A 25918-nucleotide genomic window follows, 5' to 3' on the forward strand; every position below is an offset into this window, starting at 1 on the left:
TGCAGAGCAGGCAGCCTCTCAGTGTCAGAAGACAGGGTTAGTGGTGTACTTTCGGCTTGCTGCTGGAAAAATACGTACCTTCAAGAAAATTCTGGGTGAAGTGTTCGTGGAAATCTGTTACAATATGGGTTGATCATATGTGATGACAAGGAGGTTTACAAAGATGTGTATTAGTAGAGCTCTTACATCCCCAGCACCTGAATTCCTTCATTAATTTCCCATCATTGACAGAGGAGTGAAGACTGAAGGTAATAAAGATAAAAGCACAAATGTCTTAAAAATGTCCGTTAATGAGCTTTTAGAGACAGAGCTAATGGGTGATTTTGTGTATCACGTATTCTTGAGAACAAAACAGAACTTCTCTTTGCATATGAGGGGTTTGCTGTAATCAAAAAAATGCTAAACAAATCCTGAAAATAAACCTTCCAGTGATTTGCTGAGGTAGAAATGAAAGCTGGAGAGACACAGCTTGCAGTAGCTTATTAATAACTTGAGTGCGTCTGCTTTGTATATCTGTATATACAAGGCTTCTTTGGGAGAAAACAAAGAAAAGTATTTAAAATTAAATTTTCACAGTGATCTCAATTCCATTTTGAATTTTGTGCTTCTAATTTGTTGCATGCCTGATTTCATTCACCTTTATTTTTAAGCTGATTTCCTAACCTGTGTGTCCTGGTAATGTTCAGCAATGTAATTCCAGCGAGTTAGTTATGCAACTGGAGCTAGGCAGGAAACAGTCTGTCCTGCCTGTAAAAGCACAAACCCTCTGTATTGCTGAGAATGCTGTCACTGGAAGCAGGGATAAGAGGTCAAAAGAAATGTTCTGACAAGGTGGGCAAAACCAGCAAGGGAAACTCGAGCCGTGCTTTTCCCAGGAGCCTGGGATGCCCGCACACCTGCCCATTTGCCAGATAATAGGACCCTGCTGGGAAATTGGGCCACGAGGGTTTCCCAGATGGGCTAACAAGCCTGTGTTGTGATAGCCCAAGGAGTAAGGCATCGCAGATGTCCAACTCAGCAGGCTGCGCAGCTCCGAAAATGCCGTCTCTCTTGTTTCTGTGAAAAATTTCTGTCATCATTCTGCTGACATCAGTATGTTCCTGGGGAATTTTTTGATGAATTGGGTATTTTCCACTGGACAAAAGGTTATGTCAAGACATTACTGGAAAAGTCTGTCTGTTGCTATGTGACATGTTGCTACATATTGCTTTCTGAAATCCAGCATGATATAATAAGTCAAGTTTCAACGGATAGCTGAGAAGGCTACAGAACCAGTATCAGTCCTGAATATTTAATTTCCTGATCAAGTTGAAGCTTGTTTCTAAAACTGTCCCTTGTTTGTTTATGGCACAAGAAAGAAAACATTCAGAAAGTCTTTGGTAAATGTCCAAGTAGACCATAATGTGCAAAGTAGTTCTAAGAGCTAAATTTATGAACCTGATTTGTGTGGTAAATAGACACAGTCAATAAATATTTAAGAGCTACTTAGTAACTCAGCTGCAAAAGTGCACAGATAGAAAGGCGAGCATATTTAGTAAAAGCAAATAGTGGTGTTTAAATACATTAAAAATGAGTCAAGTGGAAGCCACTAAGCAGCAGTCATAGTGCTTAGTGTCAATTCTGGCAGGAGGTGAGGTGACAGGTAACACAGGCAACAGTCACTGTGTGTAGAGTGGTTCACCATCAGTCTCTGATCTAGTCAAATATGGAAGATGGATTGGAGCGGAAGAAAATCCCTTGTGATCTGTGGGGTAGCTCGTACACAGTAACTCAGATGTTAGATGCTCAACCCTGTGACAGTCCTGCCCATGTATCACAAATGTGAATGCAAGCAGAACTGTTGCCTTCTTAGGGGCTCTGAAGCCACTGCAGCCTGTGAGCATGCATATGCGGTCTCAGGGATGCAGCCACAAAAAGAGTCCAGACTCCTCTGCAGGTCCTGCCTGGCTGAGGAGGTGCTAAAATTCTCTACTCATCTACTGATGTGTTTAGAGCAGAGTTACTTGAGCTATCTTTAAACAACAGTGTTCACTGTGGCACCATTGAGTGATACTAAGAGCACGGCAAACAAGCTAGCACAGGTAATTCCATATTACACAGCAGTGTCCGGTATGGACATGTTGTGCATACCAACATAATTGCAAAGACAAGAATTTTCCTTGTGGGTGCATGTGCAAATACCCATGTCCTAACACAGCTCAGTACCTAGCCCATGCTAAAATCTGTGTGGTTTTTCAGTTTCTGAAGGGGCCACCTAGCATTTGTTCTCAGCGCTTCACATCCTCTGGACTGGATTGCACAAAAAGCAGAGGGAGAGATAGGGTGGTGACTGCAGCTCCCTTTGCCACACAGACATAAGAAGACAAAAGTCAATTTCTTCTCCTGGAGTTGAGGATTTTAACACATATATTCCAGTTTGTGTAAAAGGGCCTTAAATTCCACCCCTGCAACCTTGCTTCTTCATTGCATTCAACCTTGCATTCAACCAAATTACTTCAATATTCATTGAAAACGGGGTTTTCATATTTAATTACTATACTACTCGATAAAAGATGCAATGGAGGACACTTTTAGCTCCTTTTGTGAAGAAAGGTCAGCTAGTTTAAATGTGTCAGCTGGGAAGAGGAAGGAGGGACAGCTTTGCATTATGAAGTTTAGCGGAGTCAGCCTCTTGGGAGAGGATAAGCCAAAAATTCCACACTTGAGCATTTTCAGCTGTTTGTGTTAGCAGCTCTGCATTCAGTGTACTGGCTTTTATGGATCTTCCTCTGAAGTGCCAGACTGTCTCATGTATAATATAGGGAGCACAGTCACCTATCTCAAAGCTGTGGAATCCGTTAGGCCAGAAAACATCCAGAAGTTGTGCCTCTTTGTGGAGCCAGACCAGTGTGACTGTAGCTATGATATCCCACATTCCTGGCAATGGGCACTCTAAGCACTTGTGAAAGGTGACAGATGGAGCATTCAAGATGGATGAATGACTGAAACAACTTTCAAAATATGCTAATGACTCACCAAAGGGCTCTGGTATCATTCATTTCTGTAATGAAAAAATACAGAAAAATATTATCCAGAATTGCCTTCTCCAAGTGCCACCTTTCTTCACTGTTCAGCCACCCCATGCACTTGCTATGAAGAGTCTTCAAACCGTGGAGAGAACTGGCCCTGTCTCCCTGAGGCAAACTAGATTTCATGTGATTGTACCCACTGTAGCAAAAGCAGAGGAATGCTTTCATAGTGCATTGACTGAAGGATGACTTCAGTACATGTTTGAAATACATGAATTCTTCCTAAATCTCAGATTAATCAAATTTTGGACTTCTAAATCTCAGACATTAGTATAGTGTATTTTCCAGCACTACTTAAGTTAAATAAGCTATTATTATTTTGTCCACAAAGTTCTCCGCATGCCCAAGCATAGGTTCTCATGCATGTTTAGAAGATCCTAAGCTGAGAAGCCAGGTAGATGCAAGTATCTAAGATGCTGCAAGTCAAAGATGGGAAGGAAGCATATGAAGCATGTCCTGATCCACAGGGAATGGACATATATTTCCCATTGATACCCATTTTTTATTAAAATTGGCCACTATGTTTAATAGTTACTGTGGAGAAGATAAGAACTGCCTGACAGTGTGATTTTGCTAGGAAATTAGGACTGGTTGCTAGAAAGGGAGGCGAGTTGCTCACCTTCTGCATGGTAGCATTTTCCCAGCAATTTAGCCAGAGAGAATCTGACCCTGAATCCTGGCATCCACAAGAACACCCTGACACTGTTCAATATTCTGGAAAAGGGCCACTCTCCATTCCTTCCATGTGACTGAAGCCATTTTGCAGCAATGAATGGAGGACACCGCAGGAGAGGGAGGAGAAAAAATGAGGAATGGATAGAGATACAGAAGAAAAAAGAGCAAGCAAGAGACAAATCTAATTTTCAAGTCTCTTGGAAGAAGATTTCCCTTGGAAAAAAATGACTTTGGGTCCTGGTCTCTCCTACAGATTTGCTTAGAGATATGGCAGGAAAGAATCATTGGCTAAGAGGCATAAATCAGTTTGAGAGCAGGAACTAGAACCCAAGATTTCTTTTGCAAAATGAGACCAGTCTCATTGGTTTATACAAATTTTTTCTTTTTGCCCCATTAAACCTATGTTGCTTTCCACACCGTGGTTCAGCTTCAACAGGAAGGATGGAAAGAGACACCATTCTAGAGCTTGCTGTTAAAAATAGCATCAAGGAGATGGAAGTTTGAACCCCTTCAAGCTGAGGAGGACCTTGAAGCCCAGTGTTCCGGCCTCATGTAATTCCTGGGCTGATGAACAAAAGGAAGCTTCCTCTCCTGTTTTGCAAGCGATCTGTTTTAAATCTTGAGTGCCATGAAGTGCAGCGTGTCTGGGGTATGCTATCAGCACAAAAGGACAGCTCTTTCCTAGGTGCTTGGGAACACAGAGCTGTCCACAGAGGGTGCGAGTATTCATATACAGTGCCAGGGCCCTGAGCACATTCTCCCACTTCTAGGAGTCTAGCTGGCCAAGGTCAGCTCCTTCACTGATAAGAGCTGTCGAGAGGAAAGCTGGAAGAGAGCGCCTGTCCCTCATTACTCCCAGAAGCTGCTTTTAAGCTGAGGGTTTACTGCTGGCCCCTGCCTGTGCTTTACCACAGCTATGTTGCAGCTAGTCCTGTGCTCAGGCTTGTACCTCCCTGATTCTGCCCTGATCCAGACCTCCTGGCTTGGCTTCCTGACTTGGCCCTGGAGTTGCCTCGTCATGAACTGAGCTGAACTGAGTCTGACCCCGATCACTGTCTCGAGATCCAGTCGAGGCACTGCCCCTGCCTGTCTTGCACCTTCCCTTGCGGATCAGCCCAGGAGTCAGCTGCAAAGTCATTGGTGAGAGGTCAAGCCCTCACTTCAATGCTCTGAATTTTTGGAGATCTTCAGAAGTGCCAGTTCTCTTTGAGACTTTAGAGAAGCTAGCTTTCAGGCTTTGGCATTTTGAATCACCTGGATGGACTAAAACTTTTGTGTTTAGGTAATGTGAAATACAAGCCATAATGTAAGTCTTTTGAAATTGGTCCTCTGTCCACAGAAGAACGTGGGTGTTGCAGTAGTGAATATTGCATTGCCTAACATTTGGCTGCCTCAAGACACAAAATGGCATTGGTGAGCCTAGAATGCAGCTGAGACAGAAGGCTGGGCTTACATTTAACCCTGGAAAAAATGCTTCTTAAGTATCCTAGGAAAGTTAGAGGTTACATTTCCTAGAACAATAGTAACAGGAAAAGCTTCAGGTGGAAACTTCAATGTCAGCTGCTTTTCAGATTGCTTGGAATCTCCTTTTGCAATGCATATGGAGCCTAGGTGCATAATTCTGGACTGACAATTTCATTAGGTATATTTAAGAAGTAAGAGCTGGCTAGCCTCGCCTCAGGCAGCCCTATCACTTGAAAATAGAACAGTAGGAACAAGATCATTCACATAACTTTTTCACTGGCTTAAAGCATTCATGTTGTTGGCAGTATTGTAAAACTAGATGAAATTCCAAATGAGATGCAGAAAAATGAACCAGCAATAAACCACATTGAAGACTTTTGCTTTTCCACTTATTAAATTAGTTCAGCAACCTGAAACAAGAGAGAGTATGGTAAGTGCGGTAGAAATAGATATAAATATAACATGAGCTATTTAAAAGTTCATGTCTGTTATGATTTGGCTGCATAATGAGAGCAGAAAATAACTTTCAAGGTGTGTCTGCACAGATATATCTCAGCAAAGCACAGTTATTTTCTTTTTGGTAACTGAGCTAGCATGTTTAGTAAGATTATAGATAAAAGGTACTCCTTTGTGCCTATAGACATACCTTCAGGTATTATGCAGAAGTTAATATTAGATGTGGTTTATTTAGTTGCAATTACAAGGTTTCACTAGAGTTTGCAAATGTTCTCACTTTGACATAAAAAGCCCTAAAGTTTATTTTTTCAGGAGTCTTCTTGTGTTTAGAGCTTACAAGCAAAATAGTAGAAGTGGGGACTGTCAGATAAAGCTAGTGAGAGCCAGATTCAAAACAAACAGCAACTCATGTAACAGATTACAGACTGGTGGAACAATTGTTGCCATAGGATATTGTGGATGCAAAATGTTTAGGCTCAATGGGAGAGGTGCATAGCAAAACAACAACAACAACAACAACAAAACCCAACATATTAGGGCTTATTAAATAAAAAAATAACATATAAGACTCAGAAGAAATTTTGGGCTGAGAGTCGTCAGAGGCTGAAAAAATACAGAGCTGGAGAAAGTAAGTTGCTTGACCTGTTGTCCTTCCCTAGTCATCTGCTTACGGCAGGTGTTAAGGACAGGCTATTGGTGAACAGACAACTGTGGTCTGAACAGCCGTTTTTATGTGGTTCTAAAAGTTTTCACAGAAACATTTCAAAGTAACATTCATGAAAATGTATGTATACAAAACAGGCTTTAAGTTAGCATGTAGGGAACATGCCAAGAATCCTTAATCAGCCAAGGAAAAGAAGGGTACTACAGTGTCATAGCAATTAGCTGTGTAGCTGAGCAGTCACAGTAATTGAAAGGGTTACAGTTAATATAATAGCTCTTTGGAGAGGAAGCAGTCAAGATTTCAAGAAAGTATGCACATTAAAAGTAAGTAACTTTTGAAAAAAGTTATCTATCAGGAAGAAAAAATACTTGCTCATCACCTACTTTCTCATTAATGAGGAGCTCCTAGATAATGCAGATTGGACATACTGCATCCTATGGTGTCAGTTCTGTTAAGTTGGGTCGGGTTATGTCAGTCTGTTTTTACTTTGGGGAGAAACCTAGTATCTCTTCATCTTCCTTTAGCTCTTTCATTTTAGCTTTCTTTGTTGCTCTATGATCATAATTTGTACATATAGTTATATAGGATTTTTTACTATTCTTTTGGTGAGGATGAGTTTATCTCTGCTGAAATGTTTCCTCCTTTGTTTTGTACTCCGAGTCCTCACCATATCCAGGAAAGTCAGAGGTTCAGTGTCATGTCTGTATTTTCTTCAGCACAGGGAGTAGCTGAATATCTTCTTCAGTGTCTGTGCCCAGAGCTGGGCATTTATATATGAAGTGAGACTTTTTTTGGTCAGGGCTGAAGTGATATGGAAAGGCAGCAACTGGGCAAGTAGGTGACTGTCCAATTTAGTCAACCTATATCAAAATCTCTGACTGTGACAGGTGGCAGTCAGTTTTAACCAGAGCTGATATCTTTCTATAAGTACTTGAACAGCATTTGATCGGTGTGTTTTTTTCCAGTCTCATCTGATGAAGAGCCTGTGATCTTAGCGATACGGACTGTGCCCTTACTAAGGGCTTTGTCACCTCTGGTTTGAGCTGCAGTGGTATCCTTGGCATAGTAAAGCTGAGCCCCAGTGGGATTGTTTGTAAAATCTCCATTCTTGGCTTGAATTGCACACCAGCGCTCGGTGATTTGCACTGGCGCTGTTTGCCATTTGGGATGTTGGGAGTGGATTTTCTTGTAGGAGCTGGAAGCTCCCATGCCTCGCACCCAAAGCAGTGCCACCTGGAGAACCTGTGAGTGCTTCTGAGTGACCTGGTCTCTAGTCAACGCACAGAAGTGCTGTGCAGAGGCATTAGCTGGAGGAGGGAGGGTATGGGGAGAGACCTGGAGCTGCAGCCGTGCACTGCTCCATGCAGGCCTCTTCGTATGAGCCAGCCAGCTCATATGGATATCCTGAGCTGAGGCATAGTGCATGCTTGGTTGGGTTGGTGCCGTTGTACATACAGCCCTCCATTCCACAGTGAAGATGTGTCCAGTTTGTCATGGCACTTGCCAGTGAATAATGAGAAGTTTCATGCTGTTGCAGTTGTGATGTGATGAACCAGCAGCTTTTCAGTGTGTGTATGTTCCACAGTTTTGAAATTCCCTTTAGTCCAAAATAGATAGACCTGAACCCTTCTGGGAAGGACTCAGAAAGTTGAGCTTTGGCAGGATTTGGAGGAATGGTCCAGGGAGGTGGTGCTGTGGTTCTTTTACATACGGTTTAGTACTAACATAGTGTTCTAGATCTAGAGAGATTCCTATATATTTCAGAAGTATGTATAAATGCATTAAGTTTTCTGAGCAGTTGTGAGAGGCAAGGCATATTAGTTCACATAATGCTTACATCTCATCACTGGGCCCTACACTAGTAATAACCAACAAATCCCTGCAGCTTAGGATAGACACGTAAATAGTGGTGTCTCAACTATTAAAGGAAAAATCGGGGGGAAAAATACAACTATTATGTTGGCAAATATGATCCAAGTTTTAAACTTTGGAATTATTTTTGTGTTGTGTTATTAGCTGACAGTAGTGATGCCTGGGGCATTCTTTTATGTTTTTTAAATTGTGTACATAACCTAGATTAATGCTGTTTTTCTTCTAATAATGAAATATCAATTCCAGAATTAATGAGTAGGATGTTTTCTCCCTCTGAACAGAAGGACATCTGTGCTTGCTCTACTAGCATATTCTTTTTCCTTTCTTCAGTCCCACTCTTGCCATGGCCCACAGGAATCTGACTGGGAGCTGTAATGTTAACTGTGGATGTAAGATTCATGAGTACGAGCCTGTCTGTGGATCAGATGGAATAACATATTTTAATCCTTGCCTAGCGGGCTGCATCAATGGTGGAAACCATAGCACAGGGGTAAGTGCTTCCCACAACCACCCGCATGCAGTCTGGGGGTAGCGAGTAGTCCATCAGGACCAAGGCAGATCAAAGAACATGGTTTCTGTAGCGAACCTCCCTCCTCCTAAGCTTCAGAGAAGTTGCTCTGCAGCTGACTCGGGCCTGAGTCTTTCCATGTTTTGAAAGGCTGATAACGCTGCTGTTCTGTAACCCCTTCCCTCCTTTCAGTTATGTAGAAATCTGAGGCACAAATTCGTTCATACCAAGTGAGCCCTTCAACCGAGTGAGTGCAAAGTGTGCCATGGGGAGGGGTGAGGCAGTGTTTCCGATGCAGAACCTGAAGCCCCCACGTCAGTGGGCTGCATGTCCGCTATTCCTGTAAGACTTGGAAAGGGGACCTTGTATCACTGTCACCTCATCCAGCTTTTTGCTAACATAGGCTAACATGCCATCCTTTCACAAATGCATCAGTGTTAATCTTACAAGCAGTCGCTTTTTTTTTTTGTTCCCTTTCTGACTGTAAGGAAGAACTCACTGTTCTGATAGTTGGAAGTGTTTTAAATTCCTGTTTAAATTTAGTTATGGCCTGTTTAAAGCCATTAGTGTTTGTGCTAGTCTCATCATTTAGCATAAGTAGCTCTTCCACCTCCACCAGTGTATGGGTAGGTCTTTTGTTTGCATGGCTAAATACAGACTGTTTTTTCATTCTGCTCTTATGAAACAGTTTTGCCATTCTCTGTAAACCTCTTCAAGGCTAAATGATTGTCCTTGAACTCAAGGAATCAGAAATTAAAGGATGTTAATAATCCACTTTTTTTCTTGAAATAGATTGCCTGTTACAATGAAGTTTTCCAGTTATGGTATACTGGGGAAGGGCATTCTGCTGTTAAAATCACACCATGGAAATTTGGCAGTTTCCAGGACTGGGCACAGGGAAACAGTGGAAAGGTGTAATCTGACCATAATGTCATTAGGGTTATGCTTGCTTCGTACAAAAGACAAACACTTAAATTCTTCTGTTATAGAACTGTCTTCTAAAAAAGAATAAGTAAGAGAGACAGGAAACAATATAAACATTAATTTTCTTAGGACTTGATTATACTTTCCAGAAAGCTTATTTATAATGTATCCATCTCCTAATTTACAGCCCTGAGCCAACCTGTGAAACATGAGAATGTTAGTTTCAGAGCTGTGCTTTCTTATTTTTGACAAGATAATGTTCTAAAAATGAAGGTTCATATGTGATTCCATTTAAAACAAACTAGTTTCTTTTATAGCATTTTTTTCAGAGTACCTTGCTAGTTTTTGGTAGAAAATTGCTTTGGCCCAATTGCCAAAAGTTTGTGATTATCTGGTTAACTTTCAGGATCTTTGTAAATTTTACTTGCACTTTGTTGGACTGAGGCCATAGGTTTGATCTTTTGTACATTTCACCAGATATCAAACTGGTACTAGTAATTTATTTAATAGTGAAGTACTTTGGGAATATTTACTTTTCACTACGAATTTTGAAACAGTATTTCCTATTATGATTTGGCCTGAAGTTTTAACTCAGCAACTAATGGTGAATAAAGTAGGACTGACATTGATTTGTAAATACATTTCTTTATTAAATAATGTTTTATGGGGAGTACTTTTGGAAACTACAAATGTAACCTTGTATTGTTTTATAACACACAAAATGAATGTTGCTAACCTATAACATTTGGATTTTATCTTGTAACATATAATGTTTTCAAAGTTAACCACCTCAAAAGTTGGAAGTAGGAGAAAAGAATACCCATGTACAGGTCATACCTGTTTTGTATATACATTGCTACACTCTAGCATTTCTGCTGCATAAGACTCCTGTGTCATTTAGTGCACAGCATTGGTTTCTCTAGTGATGAATTAAGACTGTAGGAAAGAAGACTGTAAGATACCTATTTGGAAGCAATAAAGAGAATAAAGTGAGGGATCTTAGGAAGGAGGGATCTTAGGAAGGAAACAGATACTCAGCTGGTATTTGGCAGCTGAGTGCTGCCTTGGGAAACTTGATTCTGTCATTGCCTCTGTTCCTAGGTGATGTTAGGCAAGTTAGTTAAACCAAATGTCTGGGTGGTCATTACATTGGGTTCTTCGTATTCTGGATGATTGACATGACCAGAATTGTCATTTGTAGAAGTACTGAGTGCCAAAATCTGCATCTGAAGACAAGAAAAGTTGTGTTTAGAATATATTAAGTTGTATACAATGAAAAATAAACTGGAAAAAGGGGTCCCAGTTGTCTCAAATTTGCCACCCACATTTGTGAAAGTTTTGATCTGTTTCAGTTACTTAGCTACAAAAAAGAGATAACAACATCACTGCCTCATCTCATAACTGTTCTGAAGGTAAATTAATCTTTTTGATAGAGATAAAGTATAATGACAAGTGCCATAGCAAAATCCATATGAAATATGAGTCATTCTGTCTTTGTAATGGAATGTGATTAGTGTGAGGAAAAGGTACCTGGAGCCACATTTTGAAAATGGAAGGTAAGATACTGGATAAATGGATGGTTCATTAAGATGATCAGCAAAATCATATGGGAAAAACGTAAGGCTATGTGATACCACAAGCACATACAGAAGTGTAAATTAAAGTTGACAAGCAACCTTAATTCAGATATTTCCTAATGTCTGAGTGTTTTAATTTACAACCTTAAAATGTGGCCTAAGTTGTGTAGCTTAGTGTGCGTGTGGTTCCTAGGTTGTATGAAAGCAAACTTCAAAACTGTACTTGTCTGTACTTGGGATAATAATGCTGGAGGCAGAGGACTCCTGACTGAGAAGTAGTACCTGATTCCTGATGAGAAAATTACATGAGACTGTCATACAATGTCTTTGCACAACGTCCTTCTCACAGAAGTTTTTCATACAGAAACGTTCAGTGTTTCTCTTTTTCACTTTCTGTAGGTAACAAATTATACAGAATGTGCCTGTGTCCAAAGTCGCCAAGTTATTACTCCACCAACGGTGGGCCAGCGCAGTCAGCTTAGACTGGTCATTGTCAAAACCTACCTGAATGAAAATGGCTATGCTGTTTCTGGGAAGTGTGATCGAACCTGCAATACACTTATCCCATTCCTAATATTTCTTTTCATAGTTACCCTTATAACAGCATGTGCCCAGCCATCAGCAATCATAGTGACACTCAGGTAAGAGTTTGGTTATATGTTTATTTAGACATTTATACTGTTCCTACCATCACTCTAGAGTCTGTGTCACAGAGGCTGGACTAATGCAGCTTAATTCCATCAAGCTTATGTATCTCTGTAAGGTGATTAGAATAGGGCTGACCTTTATAAGGAATATGTAACATGACCTTTATAAGGAATATATAACATGATAATGCACTTTAGGGAACAAGAAGTGTCCAGCAATTTCCAGACAATGTAAAGAGAGGATATGTAAAAGCATGATGTAAAAAAATGATTACTCCTGAAGAAATTTTCAACCGCCTTAGGCAATGGTTTGGATTTTTAAATCCAAATGACAAAAAGTTAATATTTGACTCATTCATAGTTCAATCAAGAGAGGACATTTTTAAATTATCCTTTTTTGTTTCTTAAAATTGTTCATTCCTGCCACATGCCTGTTTTTGAGCCTTCCCTTTTTCTTCAAAAGAATTTTGAAACTGCTATACAATATTCTGTAGTAGTGTTGTTGTCACTGTGGTCATTTAGGGATAGAAAAAGGTGTAGTCTTTATAGGGAAAGGTAGTGTCTTTTATTTGTCTAGCTGAAAAAAAGCAGACATTTTTGGATTGGCTTTTCCCATCTCTGCCATCTGGTCTGGTAAATCTTATCACTGCCTATAACATCTGTGTCCATTTAAAATACAACCTCTGCAAGTGAACTTCAGTCCGATTTTTAAAGAAAACCATCTGAAAAAACATGATATAGTCTACTATAAAAATAAATTTATATTTGAATGCGTATTGCTTTTGTTACAAGAGAAAAAAGAAGAAGAAAAAGTGCGGTAGAAAGAACTCAGTTATTTACCAGGATTTACAAAGCACATCCATAGGTACCAATTCTACTGGTAACAGAAAGACAAAGGGAATGTTTCAAAGGTGTTGATTCAATTTAGAATATAAAGCTGTATCTTGCATATGTTACTGCGACAGATGTTAAACACTATTCCAGTAAATGTATGCATGGAATCAAGGTCCTGCTAAATTTGCACTCATATTCAAGGGCTTCCAGAAGATATTTTTAAAAGACAAGACAAAATGAAGCTACCTGCTTTCCTTTCCTGCTACCACCCTTGTCCCTTCCTCCTAACATGGAAGTTATAAAACTAAATTATTGCAGTTACTGAGTTACTGCCTGTCTTTTGAGCTATAGCTACTGTATATGCATGCTCTTGGCCCTGAATAGAATTAACATGCTTTATCCCACCTGGTAGTGGGTCAGACACACACATATACTCAGTTACCATGGCTCGGCTGATGTTCATTTACGTGGGCTGCATCTACATTAGTGCTTTGGTTTGGATCGAGAGTGTACTTTTGAAACAAATCTCCTGATCATCTCCCCTTCCTGTGCTTTGGTTCACACTGTGGAGTGGACAGAGGTATACTGGAAGATGCTCTTCAGAAACACACCTGAAGTGGTCCAGCCACAAATGGACGTTCAGTCCCTGGGGCCCAAATAGAATTGTCTGAATTAAAAAAGACCCATAAGGCCTGCAATGCTTTGTCTAGCCAATCAGGTCCTCAGCATGAGCTCTTTTGCTCTACAGATCTGCTTCTCTGATCCACGTTACTTGCTAACATAGACATTTATTTTAGCCTGGCTTGTGTAAAATATCTCTCCATATCTGTTTTTTTCAACCAGCACAGGACCTTTTCTTTCTGTGAAAAGAAGTGGTCCTCCCAACAAAGTACATTTCCCTCCTTGTAGTGTCACCTTTATATCTTCATTCTGATATTCTGGAATTACTGGCATTCTGCCGCTGCTGAAAATTAGCCACCTATAGAAATAAAAATGACAAACCTTTGGAGTAGGTCATGGAGCCTTTAGAAAACATGAGACAGATCAGGACCTTGCTGCGATCTCCTTAGGCTCTTCGGCATGCACTGTCTTCTTGCACTGGAGCTAGGCAGTATGGGCCCACCTGAAATCTTGTCATCCTTCACCATTAGCAAGTCTCTGAAACCCACTGGCATGCATCTGTGTCTCTTCCCCCTCTAGCGCTCATCTCCAGCGAGGATGAGCCCTCTCTTGCTGTCATTTTCTCAGCTCAAGTGGACGAGGTTTGCGCAGGAGATCTAAATGTTTCAAGCTTGCTGATGACACACTGGAGGGCTGTGTCATGGCACGTGATGGAATTTGTTTTCTAAAAACCCACAAAATAAAACACACGGGTGGAAACTGCAAAATGATCACTACTAGAATTGTGCAACCAAGTACTCAGAAGTAGGAAATCAGACTTCCAGTTGCTCATGCAGCCTTAATTCAAGTACAGTACTGGATGCACAGTACCATTATCATTTGAATACTTCTGGCCTTATTCCTTCTGCCTCTGAGTTTTCCACCTGTAAAATGAGGATAATAATAAAACGTTGTCATTGCATAGGGTAATTATAAAAAGGTAAATTTCAATTGGTGGATATTAATACTGAAGTGAACCTTGCAATATTGAGGTTCTTAAGGAAAATCTTCTGAGGAGGGTTTTACAATGTTCCGTGAAAAACCAAATGGGTCCCATGTCATGTACAGTGCAGCCATCCAAGGTTTGTGGCCCAAATTATTTCTCTGATTTCTCAGTTTCTGAGTGAGTGCTTGACTCTGGAACCTTGACCTTCCAGCCGTTGCATGTAATCTGTTTGTGTGTTCATTATCTCATAATCTGATGTCACTACAAGTTGCCTGCTTGTAATAATAAGCATCCAAGCAGTCTCTTGGAACGCCGTTCCTTCTCAGCCAAGGTAATGGGGATGTCTTCCATTAGCCTCAAGGGGAAAAATGTCAGGCTCTCAAAGGACTGAGTACAAACTAGTAATACTCCTCAAAGGACTGAGTACAAACTAGTAATACTCCACAATGGAATTGCAAACAATTTTAGTAAAGCACAAATATGTTTCCTAACAGAGTTCTGAAGTGCTTATACTAAGAAGAGATCTGTTAAATTCAGAGGTAGATTCCAGCTTTCAGCAACTTCTCCATTTAGCGTAGGATCACTGGTCTGAAAAAGATTAAGAAGATAAAGCACAAGATTATATCAAAATAAAGGAAATTATTATGAGAAAACATGTACATTTTAGGTCTATTCTCCAATTTCCTTAATAGTTTTGGATCAAATTCTTCAGGCCTTACATTGGCAAAAAATGATCCAAAGACAGGACCGAGATTTTGGTTAAACAGGAACAGGAGGGTTTGGCTATTTTTTCCTAGCAATAAGACTTAACAATATTAGAAGCTAAATGGGAGAAACTGAGATAGAGATTCATTATAGCTCAGAAAAAAAGCCAGGAGGTGAGGCTAAAATTTACCACAATGATTATCTGTCAGGACTGTTTCTTCAAAGGACTTTTGTTTTTGCTTGCTAGGTCTGTGGAAGATGGGGAACGGCCCTTTGCACTAGGAATGCAGTTTGTTTTATTACGAACTCTTGGTAAGTCTTGCGGTTACTGAGCATTCATATAAATCCCCCTGTTTTCAAAAGATTCACCATGTTTTGCTTAAATGTGCTATAAAATATTAAAATTCCATAAATCTGCCACTAATTGTCATTAGGAACATAAAATTAGTAGCTTCTGAGCTTTGTAACTGAGATTGTATTTAATCTTAATTTTTATTACTGACTTTTTGGGACAACATTTTTGTCCCAGAAAGAGATATTTTTACAGTTTTGAAATTTTATTTAAAAATCTTTTAAAAAAAGAGATAAGTCAAAATAGTCATTTTCTCAATAAAAGATTCAGGTTTTGATAAATTAACAATTAACTGTAAGAACAGTAATGTTCTTTTAAATATTGTCCATAGTGGCAATAAGTGTATCTTCAGTTTTGTTCTTCTCCTGAACATAGTATTGCATATTCAAAGACAGGAACAAGGGTTACTTGGAAAAGGTGATGTAGTACCAGCACTCACCCTATGTATCTATTGCACATATTAATATAGTTACTAATTATCATTTTATAAGGTTTTTTTTAAAGAAGCAGCTATATATTTTTGCTTTCAGCAATAGCAGTAGCTGTTTGCTTTTCTAAAATAAGAAGCAATTGTATCTTAAGGTCTAATTTCAAATGTTTCAAAGCAAAAAGAATGCTTGTTAAAAATCTTTTTTACACAAAGTGATTTCTTTCATGCTTTTGAACTTATAAAATCCCGCCTATAAAGAGCACTCCAGGTGTTCAGCTACAACAAAAAGTGTGAATAGGGCTTGCACTGATTATTATAAACAAGAACGAGAGGAAAAGCCCGCATAGTTGCACCTGGTCAGTAAGGAGGAAGTTTTCTTTGAGAAAGGCCTCTTTTGACTTGTCTTAAATGTGTCACATTTCCAAGAAAAGCAGGAGCATTTAATAGGCTGGCAACATTTGTGGCAGCCTTAAAAGTTAAACTCTTATTTCTGAGGAAGATTTATTTGAAAGAACAATTTAAAAATAACAGTTCTCCCATCTCTTCCATCCATCTTCAGTAAGAAAATTACATTTTATGTTCTTCGAGGCTTTAATTTTTTCCTTAATCTGTAGCAGCAACCCCCAATCTTTCCCAGCTCACAGGTAATGATTTTCAATAAGTAATGCTCTGGAAATAACATCATATTTTGTTCCTCTGCTTCATTTTATTTCCTGAGAGCAACACTGCAGTTTCTTTCGGGCAGCATGTAGTTCACGCAGAAGTGGCTGGGGACCCCAGACAGAGGCATTAATTATTGTGAGGTGGCATTGCATTGTATTTGTTGTTTGAGTTCTTTCACATTGTTGGTACATTTTGTCTGTGGGATAAATAGCATTGTTGGGAAGATCAGCGGACCAGTCTTCCACTTTTCACATTATGTGGAAGAAGAGTAGCGTAGAAATCCTCTCAAAACTTCTTGACCTACACCTGCTTGACTAAGGCATGTAGTTTCTTTAGAAGTCTTCCACTGTAGGCTAACACATTATTTCTGTTGCTATTTTTATTTCAGCTTACATTCCCACTCCAATTTATTTTGGGGCTGTTATTGATACCACATGCATGCTTTGGCAACAGGACTGTGGCGTACAAGGATCTTGTTGGGAATACGATGTCACCTCATTTCGTTTTGTCTACTTTGGATTGGCAGCTGGTCTCAAGTTTGTGGGATTCTTTTTTATTTTTTTGGCCTGGTACTCCATTAAGTGTAAAGAAGAGCAACTGCAGAGACAGAGGTGGAGGGCTTCACCGGTGAACACTGTGAGTGAGATGGTAGGCCAAACTGGACCTCAGCAAAACTATGCACGGACTAGATCCTGCCCTACCTTCAGTTGTCGAGGAGATCAGTGTGGAGACATCAGTGTGGCACAAGGAATGAATTGCATAGCACAGACATACCCTGGCCCTTTTTCAGAAGCAATAAATTCCTCAAATGAAAATGCTTTGGAAGAAGTCACTGCTGAGATATAGACCCCTGGCTTGGTAATGTAATATTTAGTTTTGTTGGTTGACTTAAATATGGCGCCTTGTGAAACACCTGTGCCTTCTATTTTTAATCTAAATGTAACACATGATAAAACCAACAAAGCTTATTGCAAACAACCATGGTATGTTTCTGAGGGCTGGATACCTCAAACCAACCCAAGTTCTTATTTCTCTTTGTAATTATTTCAGGTGTGTCCATTAAATGTCCATGCACTAATCTAATATCAATGTAAGGGTGAGGTATTATGAACAGCAAAAGTCAGTGGAAGAGTGAAAAAAACTCATATCATTGATGTCTAGACTTCACAAAAATTCTTAAATGTATCATAACTTCACATCCACAAATCATATTTTTAAGAGATGAGAAATTACTGTGAGTTCTGCTACAAAGCACAACTGAACTTGTTTAAACTATGCAACTTACTTGGATAATTGTATGTGCAGCAAATTAAGTTTAAAGTTTGCTTTTAAAAAACATTACTGCAACTCAGTTTGAAAGGGGCTATTTTCAGACATACACATTAGATCAAAAAAGAACATAAAGTTTAAAGTACTGTTAATGACATGTTAAGCCATAAAAAAGTTATGCATCAGGTAATGTTTGCAAATATTGAGGCATAAGATCTTTATCCTGTTAAAACATGCATTAATTTTCATTTGATAATATGCAGTAATTCTTAACAAAGTACACAGGCTTCAAAAGTGTAATGCTTGGAGTAAAAAACTTCCTTATTAATTTGTAAGAACATTAAGATATAGGAATCATACACACATACCATAACAGATAGTTGCATATTTCTGTAATGATATAAACAGTTATTTGGGTGAGCGTTGCTTACACCAAATCCATACTTTTCCTGAAGAAGAAAAAAATCCAGTTATAACTTGATGGTTGTACTTCAAAAATGCATGCTGGTCTAGTTCAGCTTAGGTGAAAAATCTCAAGAGAGCGCTAATGGCTTCTTTTTGTGACTCACCTGCTGTTTGGGGCTTTGCAGCCTCTCGCTGAGAGCAGAAGGTGCAGGGAGGGAAGTGAGGTGGCATGGCTTGCTGGCAGGCCTGATCTGAGAATTGATTCAAGGGTGCTGGAAACAGGTTTGCACTCAGCAGTGCATAGCCCAGAGCTTCTCCCTCGTTTACCGGCACTGCCGCTGCAGTGCACTTCCCACCAGTGAGGAGGAGAGTGTTGCTGAGACTAGCGAGGGCTGTCTCAGACCCCTAGATTGCCCCCATTTCTACCCCAGCTCTGCCTGTCTCACCCCCTGAGCACCCTACCTCTGGGGTGCTGGCAGTGAGCCACGGGGATGTTGCACGGCTTCCCTCCCTCAGTGCCTGCTCGTGTTTCTGAACAGCATTGCACTCCCATCGAGTGCAGTGCTGCATTTTCTAATGGACAGATGGGTTTCTCTTCAAGTTTTATCACTTGTCCCATGTGTGGCTGCCTTTACTACTTTTCTCAGCTTCTTTTAAAGCTTTCTTTGAAGACAAAGTCTGAGACCGCTGTCCAACCTTCCAGGAGAAGAGCTAGGAATAGAGATTGTCTCCAAGCATGGACTCAGGAGACATGATATGGCATTTGCTTATTCCAACTTACTATCATGTGTTTTCTCCCCTGGAGACATTGAGACTTTTTAATCAAATGTACTTAGCATTTCATATCTTACTCTGGAGGCATTGTCGTGCCCTTCTCATGATGTACTAATGATGTCTCAAAGGGCAGAGAATGATTTCAGGTGGACACCAGGAAGTCAAAGCTGTATCTTGCCCTGCAGGGAACGTCTTAGAAATTTCAGAAATTAAATGAATTCTTTTAAGAGGATTCAATAGTGGGAAGACCTGAATTTTGCTATGTGGGGAGTGTGAATAAAAATAAATAGGAGAGCAGAACTTCTATGTATTTTTGAACAGAGTAAAAAATGTTTGGGAGGCTTTGGCAATGTAAGAACAATTTTGTTGTTTGTTTGTTTGTTTTTTTAATTTACAATTTGTAAGTTGATCAAACAATACATGGAACCAAGTCCTGTTTCTGTTGAAGTTAATGGCAAAACTCTCTTTGGCATCCATTGATTTGACCTGGGAAGAACAGGGTTCCCTCTCCTCCTCCTCCTTTGCCAGCTGCCTTCCATCGTTGACTGCTCTGCTTGACTGGTACATGAAGTTACCCACCACACTGGTCCCAGAGCCTGCTTGAGATGATGACTATTTATCACGGAGTGCATCCATTCATTTATGTCACTTCTGCTCTCTCTGTGGATGCAAATTCACAGATGTTTCTAGCTTTTATCTCTACTGCAGCATGTAACATGGAAGAATATTATTGACTTTAATGAGAAGTTTAATACTTTCAGTCACCTCCTGCTATTCTTTAGCTATTAATAGCTTTTTGGAGTCAAGCCTGAGTATTTTTTTTCTCTTGTGCTGCCACTCGGCCCAATACATCCCCAGTCAGTATGTGCAGTCTGGGACATAACTTCTGTGGTTCTCCTCCCCAAGAATAAATTTTCTTGGTTCAAAAATACTGGGTGCATTTCTTTGGCTATAGCAGATCAGAGCAGATGATAAAAATGGCTCCTTCTGCTAGAGTCTGGGATGCTCCTTGCACCAAGAAATTCCTGCCTTGGCAAAATTTGAGGCAAAGTGGTAGGAGAGAGTGTAAGAAACCAACCCATTTTAATCAACAGAGGATGATGTGAAGAGAGACAATCTTTTCCAATACCTCAAAAATAGAGCATTTAGAGAATCATAAAAGGCTGGAATTGATTCATCTGCTCTGTTTCTATTCTCTTTTATGCCTTCTGTGGGCTTCTGCTCCATAGGAATAAAAAGTGGGAGCAGATGAGGCTTGTTGGATCTTCAGGAACTAACACTGGTCACAGAGGATAAGAGTAATAGAAGTGGCAGCTCTGCAACTGCTGCAGTTCTGAGCTAGTTTCAAGGGAATTCAGTCAGAGCTGGTCAGAATTGAGAATTTATTTTTCTGGAAATCCTGATGCTTCAAATTCTAAAAAACATTCTTTCTTAAGAGAAACTGGAATGTAGAGGGAAAAATGTTCACTCCAGAAATACTGAAAAAGTCTTGTTTACATACTTTCTATAGCCTTTTAATTTTGGCTTCAAAATTAGATGGAAAACATAAAATTAAATATAAAAATTCTCCAGTATTTTTTGTTATAAATAATTATGACAATATAAATATATTCCTACAAAATCATTTCATTATGTCAGCATCCTCTGAAGCAAAGAAAACTAAAACTCTGGCTAATTTTTGACTAGTTCCTAAAGGAGGCTTTCTTATGAACAAGATACAACAGTCTAATTTGAGCCAATAAAGACAGGCGGGGAAAACACATGAGCTTTTAGAGTATTTCGAACATTGTCAACATTGAAATATGAACTGAGACCTGTTGAAAACACCTACTAATTTTTGAGGTTATAATTCCCAGAGGAAGCAGAATCAACAGAGAAGCTGTGTGCATCCCTATGAGAACTCACCATCAGTGCTTGGTGGTAGACTGCCTCACAAGAAAAAAGCATCTTTATCTATCATCCAGTGGAGGCAATCACACTGTCATCCTGCCATGAAACAATCTGACCACAGACTGTAAAAACCAAGATCTTCAAGTCATTCTGGTTTCAGTTTAATCTCATCATAACTTCTGCCACCTTCCCTCCCCACCCCATGCACTAAAGCTAGATTATCAACAAGCACAAGAAAGTTAAAGCAGGGCTTCTGTTCTCCCATGGTCTGTTACTAGTAGCAAAACCAAGTTTTCTACCTCCAGTTAAACAGTCATGAATAATGTGGAGCAACAACATCCAGAGATTAATTACAAGTCCACGAAGAGCCATCATGTCATCATAAGGACAACCTATTTTCCTCTTACACCAGGTGTTCATGATATGGAGTGAAGGACATGAGAAGTGCCCCCAGTACATGGACCTGGCTGAACAGACAGTCATCCCTGTTTAGTCTCCCATGCACCATCAGAAAAGTGGTGCGTAGAGCTTTCAGGGATTGTGGTCGTGTCAAGAATATCTGAAGAGTGGGACACCGTATTTATGAAGTCTAGGCAAAGTCCTGCATTTTGGTCCTCTTTTCCCCATGCACAGATTAGATGTAATGTGGTATAATTTGGAATTGGTGGCATTTTATAAGCTTTCAGTACAGCTTGAACAGTTACAGCATAGCTTTCTGTATCTGTAGAATATTATGGTGCAATTTATATTTAACTGGAAGATTTCAATTCTTTGACCAGCCACTGTATGTTTAGAAATGCAGGTACTGACATGCAGTTCTTTAGAGCTTGCTGTGTTCCAAGTGAAGCAGGGGCACAAATCCCCTCATACATTTCAGAGCATTAGGTATTCATCCATCATGGCCCTGATCCTGCAGAACACTTAAGTGTGTGTGTAAGCTTATACACCTAAGTGATGCACTTAAAAATAATGCACGCAATTAAGTATTGGACTGAAGCTCACATACATTCAGAAAAGTGTTCTCAAAAAGTAATTTCCATGCAGAGATTTTTTTCCCATGGATTCAGAGATAACTGTAAGCAGAACAGCACAAAGTAGCACTCAAGTACTTCCCTGTGGCATTCACATGTAGCTATATATATATATGTGTATATGGATATATATAGAGGAAAGCTTTTAGTTTCAAATATACTCAGTTCCAGGTAGCAACATTTAGCATTATAAATTGTAAAGCTTTTTACTAGAATTCTAGCTAGGATAAAGGAATGTGGGAGAGAGGGATTACACAGTGAAGGAAATTAATATTCCACTTACAAAAGTGGAGGGCATCCTGAGCATATCTGCACCCAGGCAGTAGAGTTAGCTCCAGAACAAGAGGTACAAGTCATCTCACCACCCTGGCCATATGGAAGAGTGGCACATCATTGAAGTTAGACATCTGGGCTCTGTGCAGTCAGGCCTTCTGTCATCAAAGGTGTAGATTAGGCACCTAAATAAAGGCCACTTCGGCCCACCCTCTGCTGCTTATGGAGGATGCATGACAACACATTTAGTCTGGATGTCTGACTTTTAGAGGACTAATGCTAAATGAGCTGATTTCTCCTCAGCAAATCCAGCTAGGGTAGGTTCAGAGCCATGCTAACTACAGTAAAATGTCATCTAATCCAGCCAGAGCTGGCTGCTGTCTGATCATTTCAGATAACTATCAATTCTGCATTGAAATATTTTCTGGACATACCCAAAGACACGTGCTAGCTCTTCCAGCAATGTTTCAGAATTTCTGGCTGAAAATCTAGGAGTTATATGGGAGGACAGTTTAGATAAGGACATCCTTCTGGCCTTAAAGCCTCTGAAATTGCTGAAGTAATGCTGTAGATTCAAAGTCTGCCCTTTCACAGAATTGGGACCTAGATGTTCAGATGACACATTTTCAGTATCCCACACGTGGACAGCGCAGACAGCACTATCTGCTCCATGTAACTCCAGGGAGCATGGCTGGGAGGAAGTTCAGCACCTTCTGTACTGATCTCGCATGTTTTTCCCCAAATGCCTGACTTACTGCTGCCTTACTACACTTTCTGTGTGTAATACCACAGATTTTGCTGGTGGTATATTGACATAAAACTGGTAATAAATAGGTCCAAAGTGTCTTACTGCTATTTGGGTGCCAGATTGTCAGCCTCATCAATATAATGACAAGACTGAAGAACTGGCCCAGTTCATTGGATTGGACACTGACAAGCTGCCACTTTAGCAAATGTATGTTAAGTAAGTGATACCAAGTGCTTGTTCAGCTTTTGTACTCTGTTCACTGGTTAGTACTGCTTTTTTCATAGACTGACGAAAACCTGCTTCCTTAACAAGTTTATCCTTGTCTTTTCTCAATAACATCTTTTTTATAATGGCACTAGGGAAAGTCATGTTGCATTGTTTGGGTTCCCACAGCTGAAGTGATCTACTTGTGGCTTCTCTCCACTGCTCTCCAGCGGGTCAAAACACCTAATAACAGAGATTTACCTGGACTGGAATATGAATCGGGTAGCTTTGGACAGTGTTTGCCAGTTTTAGGAAAACCTGTATTAACATATTTCAGTTTCCTCACATATTTGACTAGATTTTATGTATTTTTATGCTTTAAAGTATTTAGAAGATGGTAGTCCTCATCATGATGGTAGATTCATTCTTTGGTATAGAATTAGGGCTTTCTTCTTATATCATTTGTTTTCTGTATAACAATTCTAAAAGGTTAAATGTAAATCTTATCATAGAATAGGGATGGGGAAGCCTCAGCTTGGGACTGGATGTAGCCAGAGTTCACAGGATTCTTTTTCCCTACATTGTTGTTGAATCTCACTAATACATGTTACCATGTGGCCAAAGGTTTGAAAGCCTACTCAGTCCTCAGGAAGGAAATTTTCCCCATCATTTCCATAGAACATATTATATAAATTAAAGAGGACAGCTGATAATATCCATATTCATATACTGTTAATAACTGTAGTTTTTAGCAGAAACCCATAAGCCTCCAATCCTTCGGATAAGCTATTTTCTATTGACTTAAGAAAGCCTTTTAACCACAGGCCTAATTTTGTAAGTTCAAAGTAGCTCTGAACTTTTCTCATTTTCAAGTGTTTAGATGCTTATCCATTCAAGTTCAATTCTACTGTTCTGATTATTGCATTATCCATTGTCTATAGTGTATTTTCTGTTTTTTTCTATCTCAAACCAGTTGTCACAATGTTATCCTGTAATAAGATTTTGTCCATAATACAGAATAGGTGGAAGGCTGTGGAATTCGTGAAGGGCTACAAGAAGTATCCAAAAGATTGTTCAGCTCAAGGAAGAATGAGCCAGCTCAATAAGCTTTTAACAAATGACTAAACAACACTGTGGTGCTAATAGATACTGAAGTATTTTGTGGTGTATTCACTATGATTTAAATGCCATATTTAAGGCATGTCAATGATGCAAATGCATGTGCTTTTATTGTTAAAGTCTGGAACTGTTCCAGCAAAGACAGTGTTCATAATTCCTAATGTACCAATTCCTACCTAGCCCTTCTGTGGGAAAGTCATTTCAGGAAGCAGTACAGGATTTGGCCCAGCGCTAATAACTAAAGTAGAAGCTATATAGGCTAAAGCAATCCAACATAGGATGTGTTCATCTTCCTGTAGAATGTTACTTTATTTAGTGGCTTTACTTAAGCAGACACTGAAAATAAATTTTATAGGAATGAAGAGAAACACTGGGCTAAATTCTGGGGCTTCTTATCCAAGCAGGCTCCTACTTTCATCAGTAAATGTTTGAATTAAATTGAGGATTCAAATTTAAAATATTAATATTCTTCCATGAGATACTAGAAGGAAGGGGGTAGAATAAGAGCAAGTTCTAGCTCCAACAATGGAAAAAGGCCAAATCAGCCAACTTTCAAGTAAGCCAGGATTTAAAACTGATGGTTTTGGTTTTAACAAATAAGAGACAATATGTCACCCTTACATTTAGAATTCTGACAGGACGTTATTTTGTGGTGGTGTGTCTGGACTGCTCATTCAGAGGAGGCATTCATGGTCTTCATAGCACTAAGACTGCACCTCAGACTGATGGGTCAGAAATTTTACCTCTTTAACAAAGGTGTTTGGAAACAGCACTTTGTGAAGGGAAATTTCAAAATAAAAAGTTGTACAAAATCATCCTGAACTGAATTTCTGTACAAAAGTGAATTTGGAATCACTGTGATGCACATTTCAGTGAAGACTTTCCTCGTAAAGGCCTGCTCTTTGCCCCCCTGGAGCAAATGGGAGTTTTGTCCTTGGCTGCAGTGCGTACCTCTACCAAATGATTTAAACAGAACAGCAACAAATTAATGTGGGTAGTATGTTAGGAGCATGGAGTGGGCACACTGCCCGTAACTGTTCGGTTTTAAAAAATTGGTTATTAAGCAAATGTGTAGAGTATTAAGGAAATTTGTAGAGTATGTATGATTGTATGAATGCGTGGGTGCTGTGCTGTGATAAAAAGAGACTAACTGGTTTATGCATTTTTTTTTGCATACTGTAGGCTCCTTTGTGGGGATTTTTAATTGATATTTATTTCTCAGCAGAGCTTAGAGTAATTTTAAAGCTGTATAATACATTGTTTAATGAAATCTATTGTCAGCATCTGTTGTAAACGTGTTTACAAAACAAACTCTTGAATACTTGATATTTGAAAATAAAAAATAGCATATCAAGTGTGTTTTATTTCTAACAAAAAAAAGGAAAAGGAGAAAAAATGGTGCCTGGGTGAGTGTGCAGTCAGCCTGGATCGGGTGACGAAATATTTGGATGGGCTTTTAAGTGCTCAGTTAGACAAAAACACATCTTTCCACTGAATTCAGTGACTGCTGAATCACAGCTAAGTATTGGTCTCACTGAAATAAACAGTAAAATTCCACAGTTTGCTCTAGCACCAAGTTTGGTTAATTACATACTCATTAATTACATTCTAAGACATACAAATTTGTATGAACTAGATATTGACACAGATGGAAAAATACAGGGGGTACAAGAGTACCTACCATCCACGTGGCTCAGTAAAAGAGGGACAGGGCATGAAGCCGAGAAGGTTCAAGAGGCGACTGAGGACAAAGTGCTATA

General features: G+C 39.5%; 1 protein-coding gene across 1 annotated transcript in view; it reads left to right on the plus strand.

Moving 5' to 3' along the window:
• Positions 1-25512, plus strand: part of SLCO5A1 (solute carrier organic anion transporter family member 5A1) — an 82082-nt gene extending 56570 nt beyond the window's left edge. Inside the window, exons 6-9 of the mRNA XM_026115191.2 lie at positions 8530-8689; positions 11608-11849; positions 15248-15312; positions 16834-25512. Coding sequence (XP_025970976.2) covers positions 8530-8689; positions 11608-11849; positions 15248-15312; positions 16834-17291 — 925 coding nt within the window. The 3' untranslated portion in view covers positions 17292-25512. The remainder of the gene's footprint in view (positions 1-8529; positions 8690-11607; positions 11850-15247; positions 15313-16833) is intronic.
• Positions 25513-25918: the final 406 nt, after the last annotated feature.

The sequence above is a fragment of the Dromaius novaehollandiae genome, chromosome 2 (assembly GCF_036370855.1).
Source record: "Dromaius novaehollandiae isolate bDroNov1 chromosome 2, bDroNov1.hap1, whole genome shotgun sequence".
Classification (NCBI taxonomy): domain Eukaryota; kingdom Metazoa; phylum Chordata; class Aves; order Casuariiformes; family Dromaiidae; genus Dromaius; species Dromaius novaehollandiae.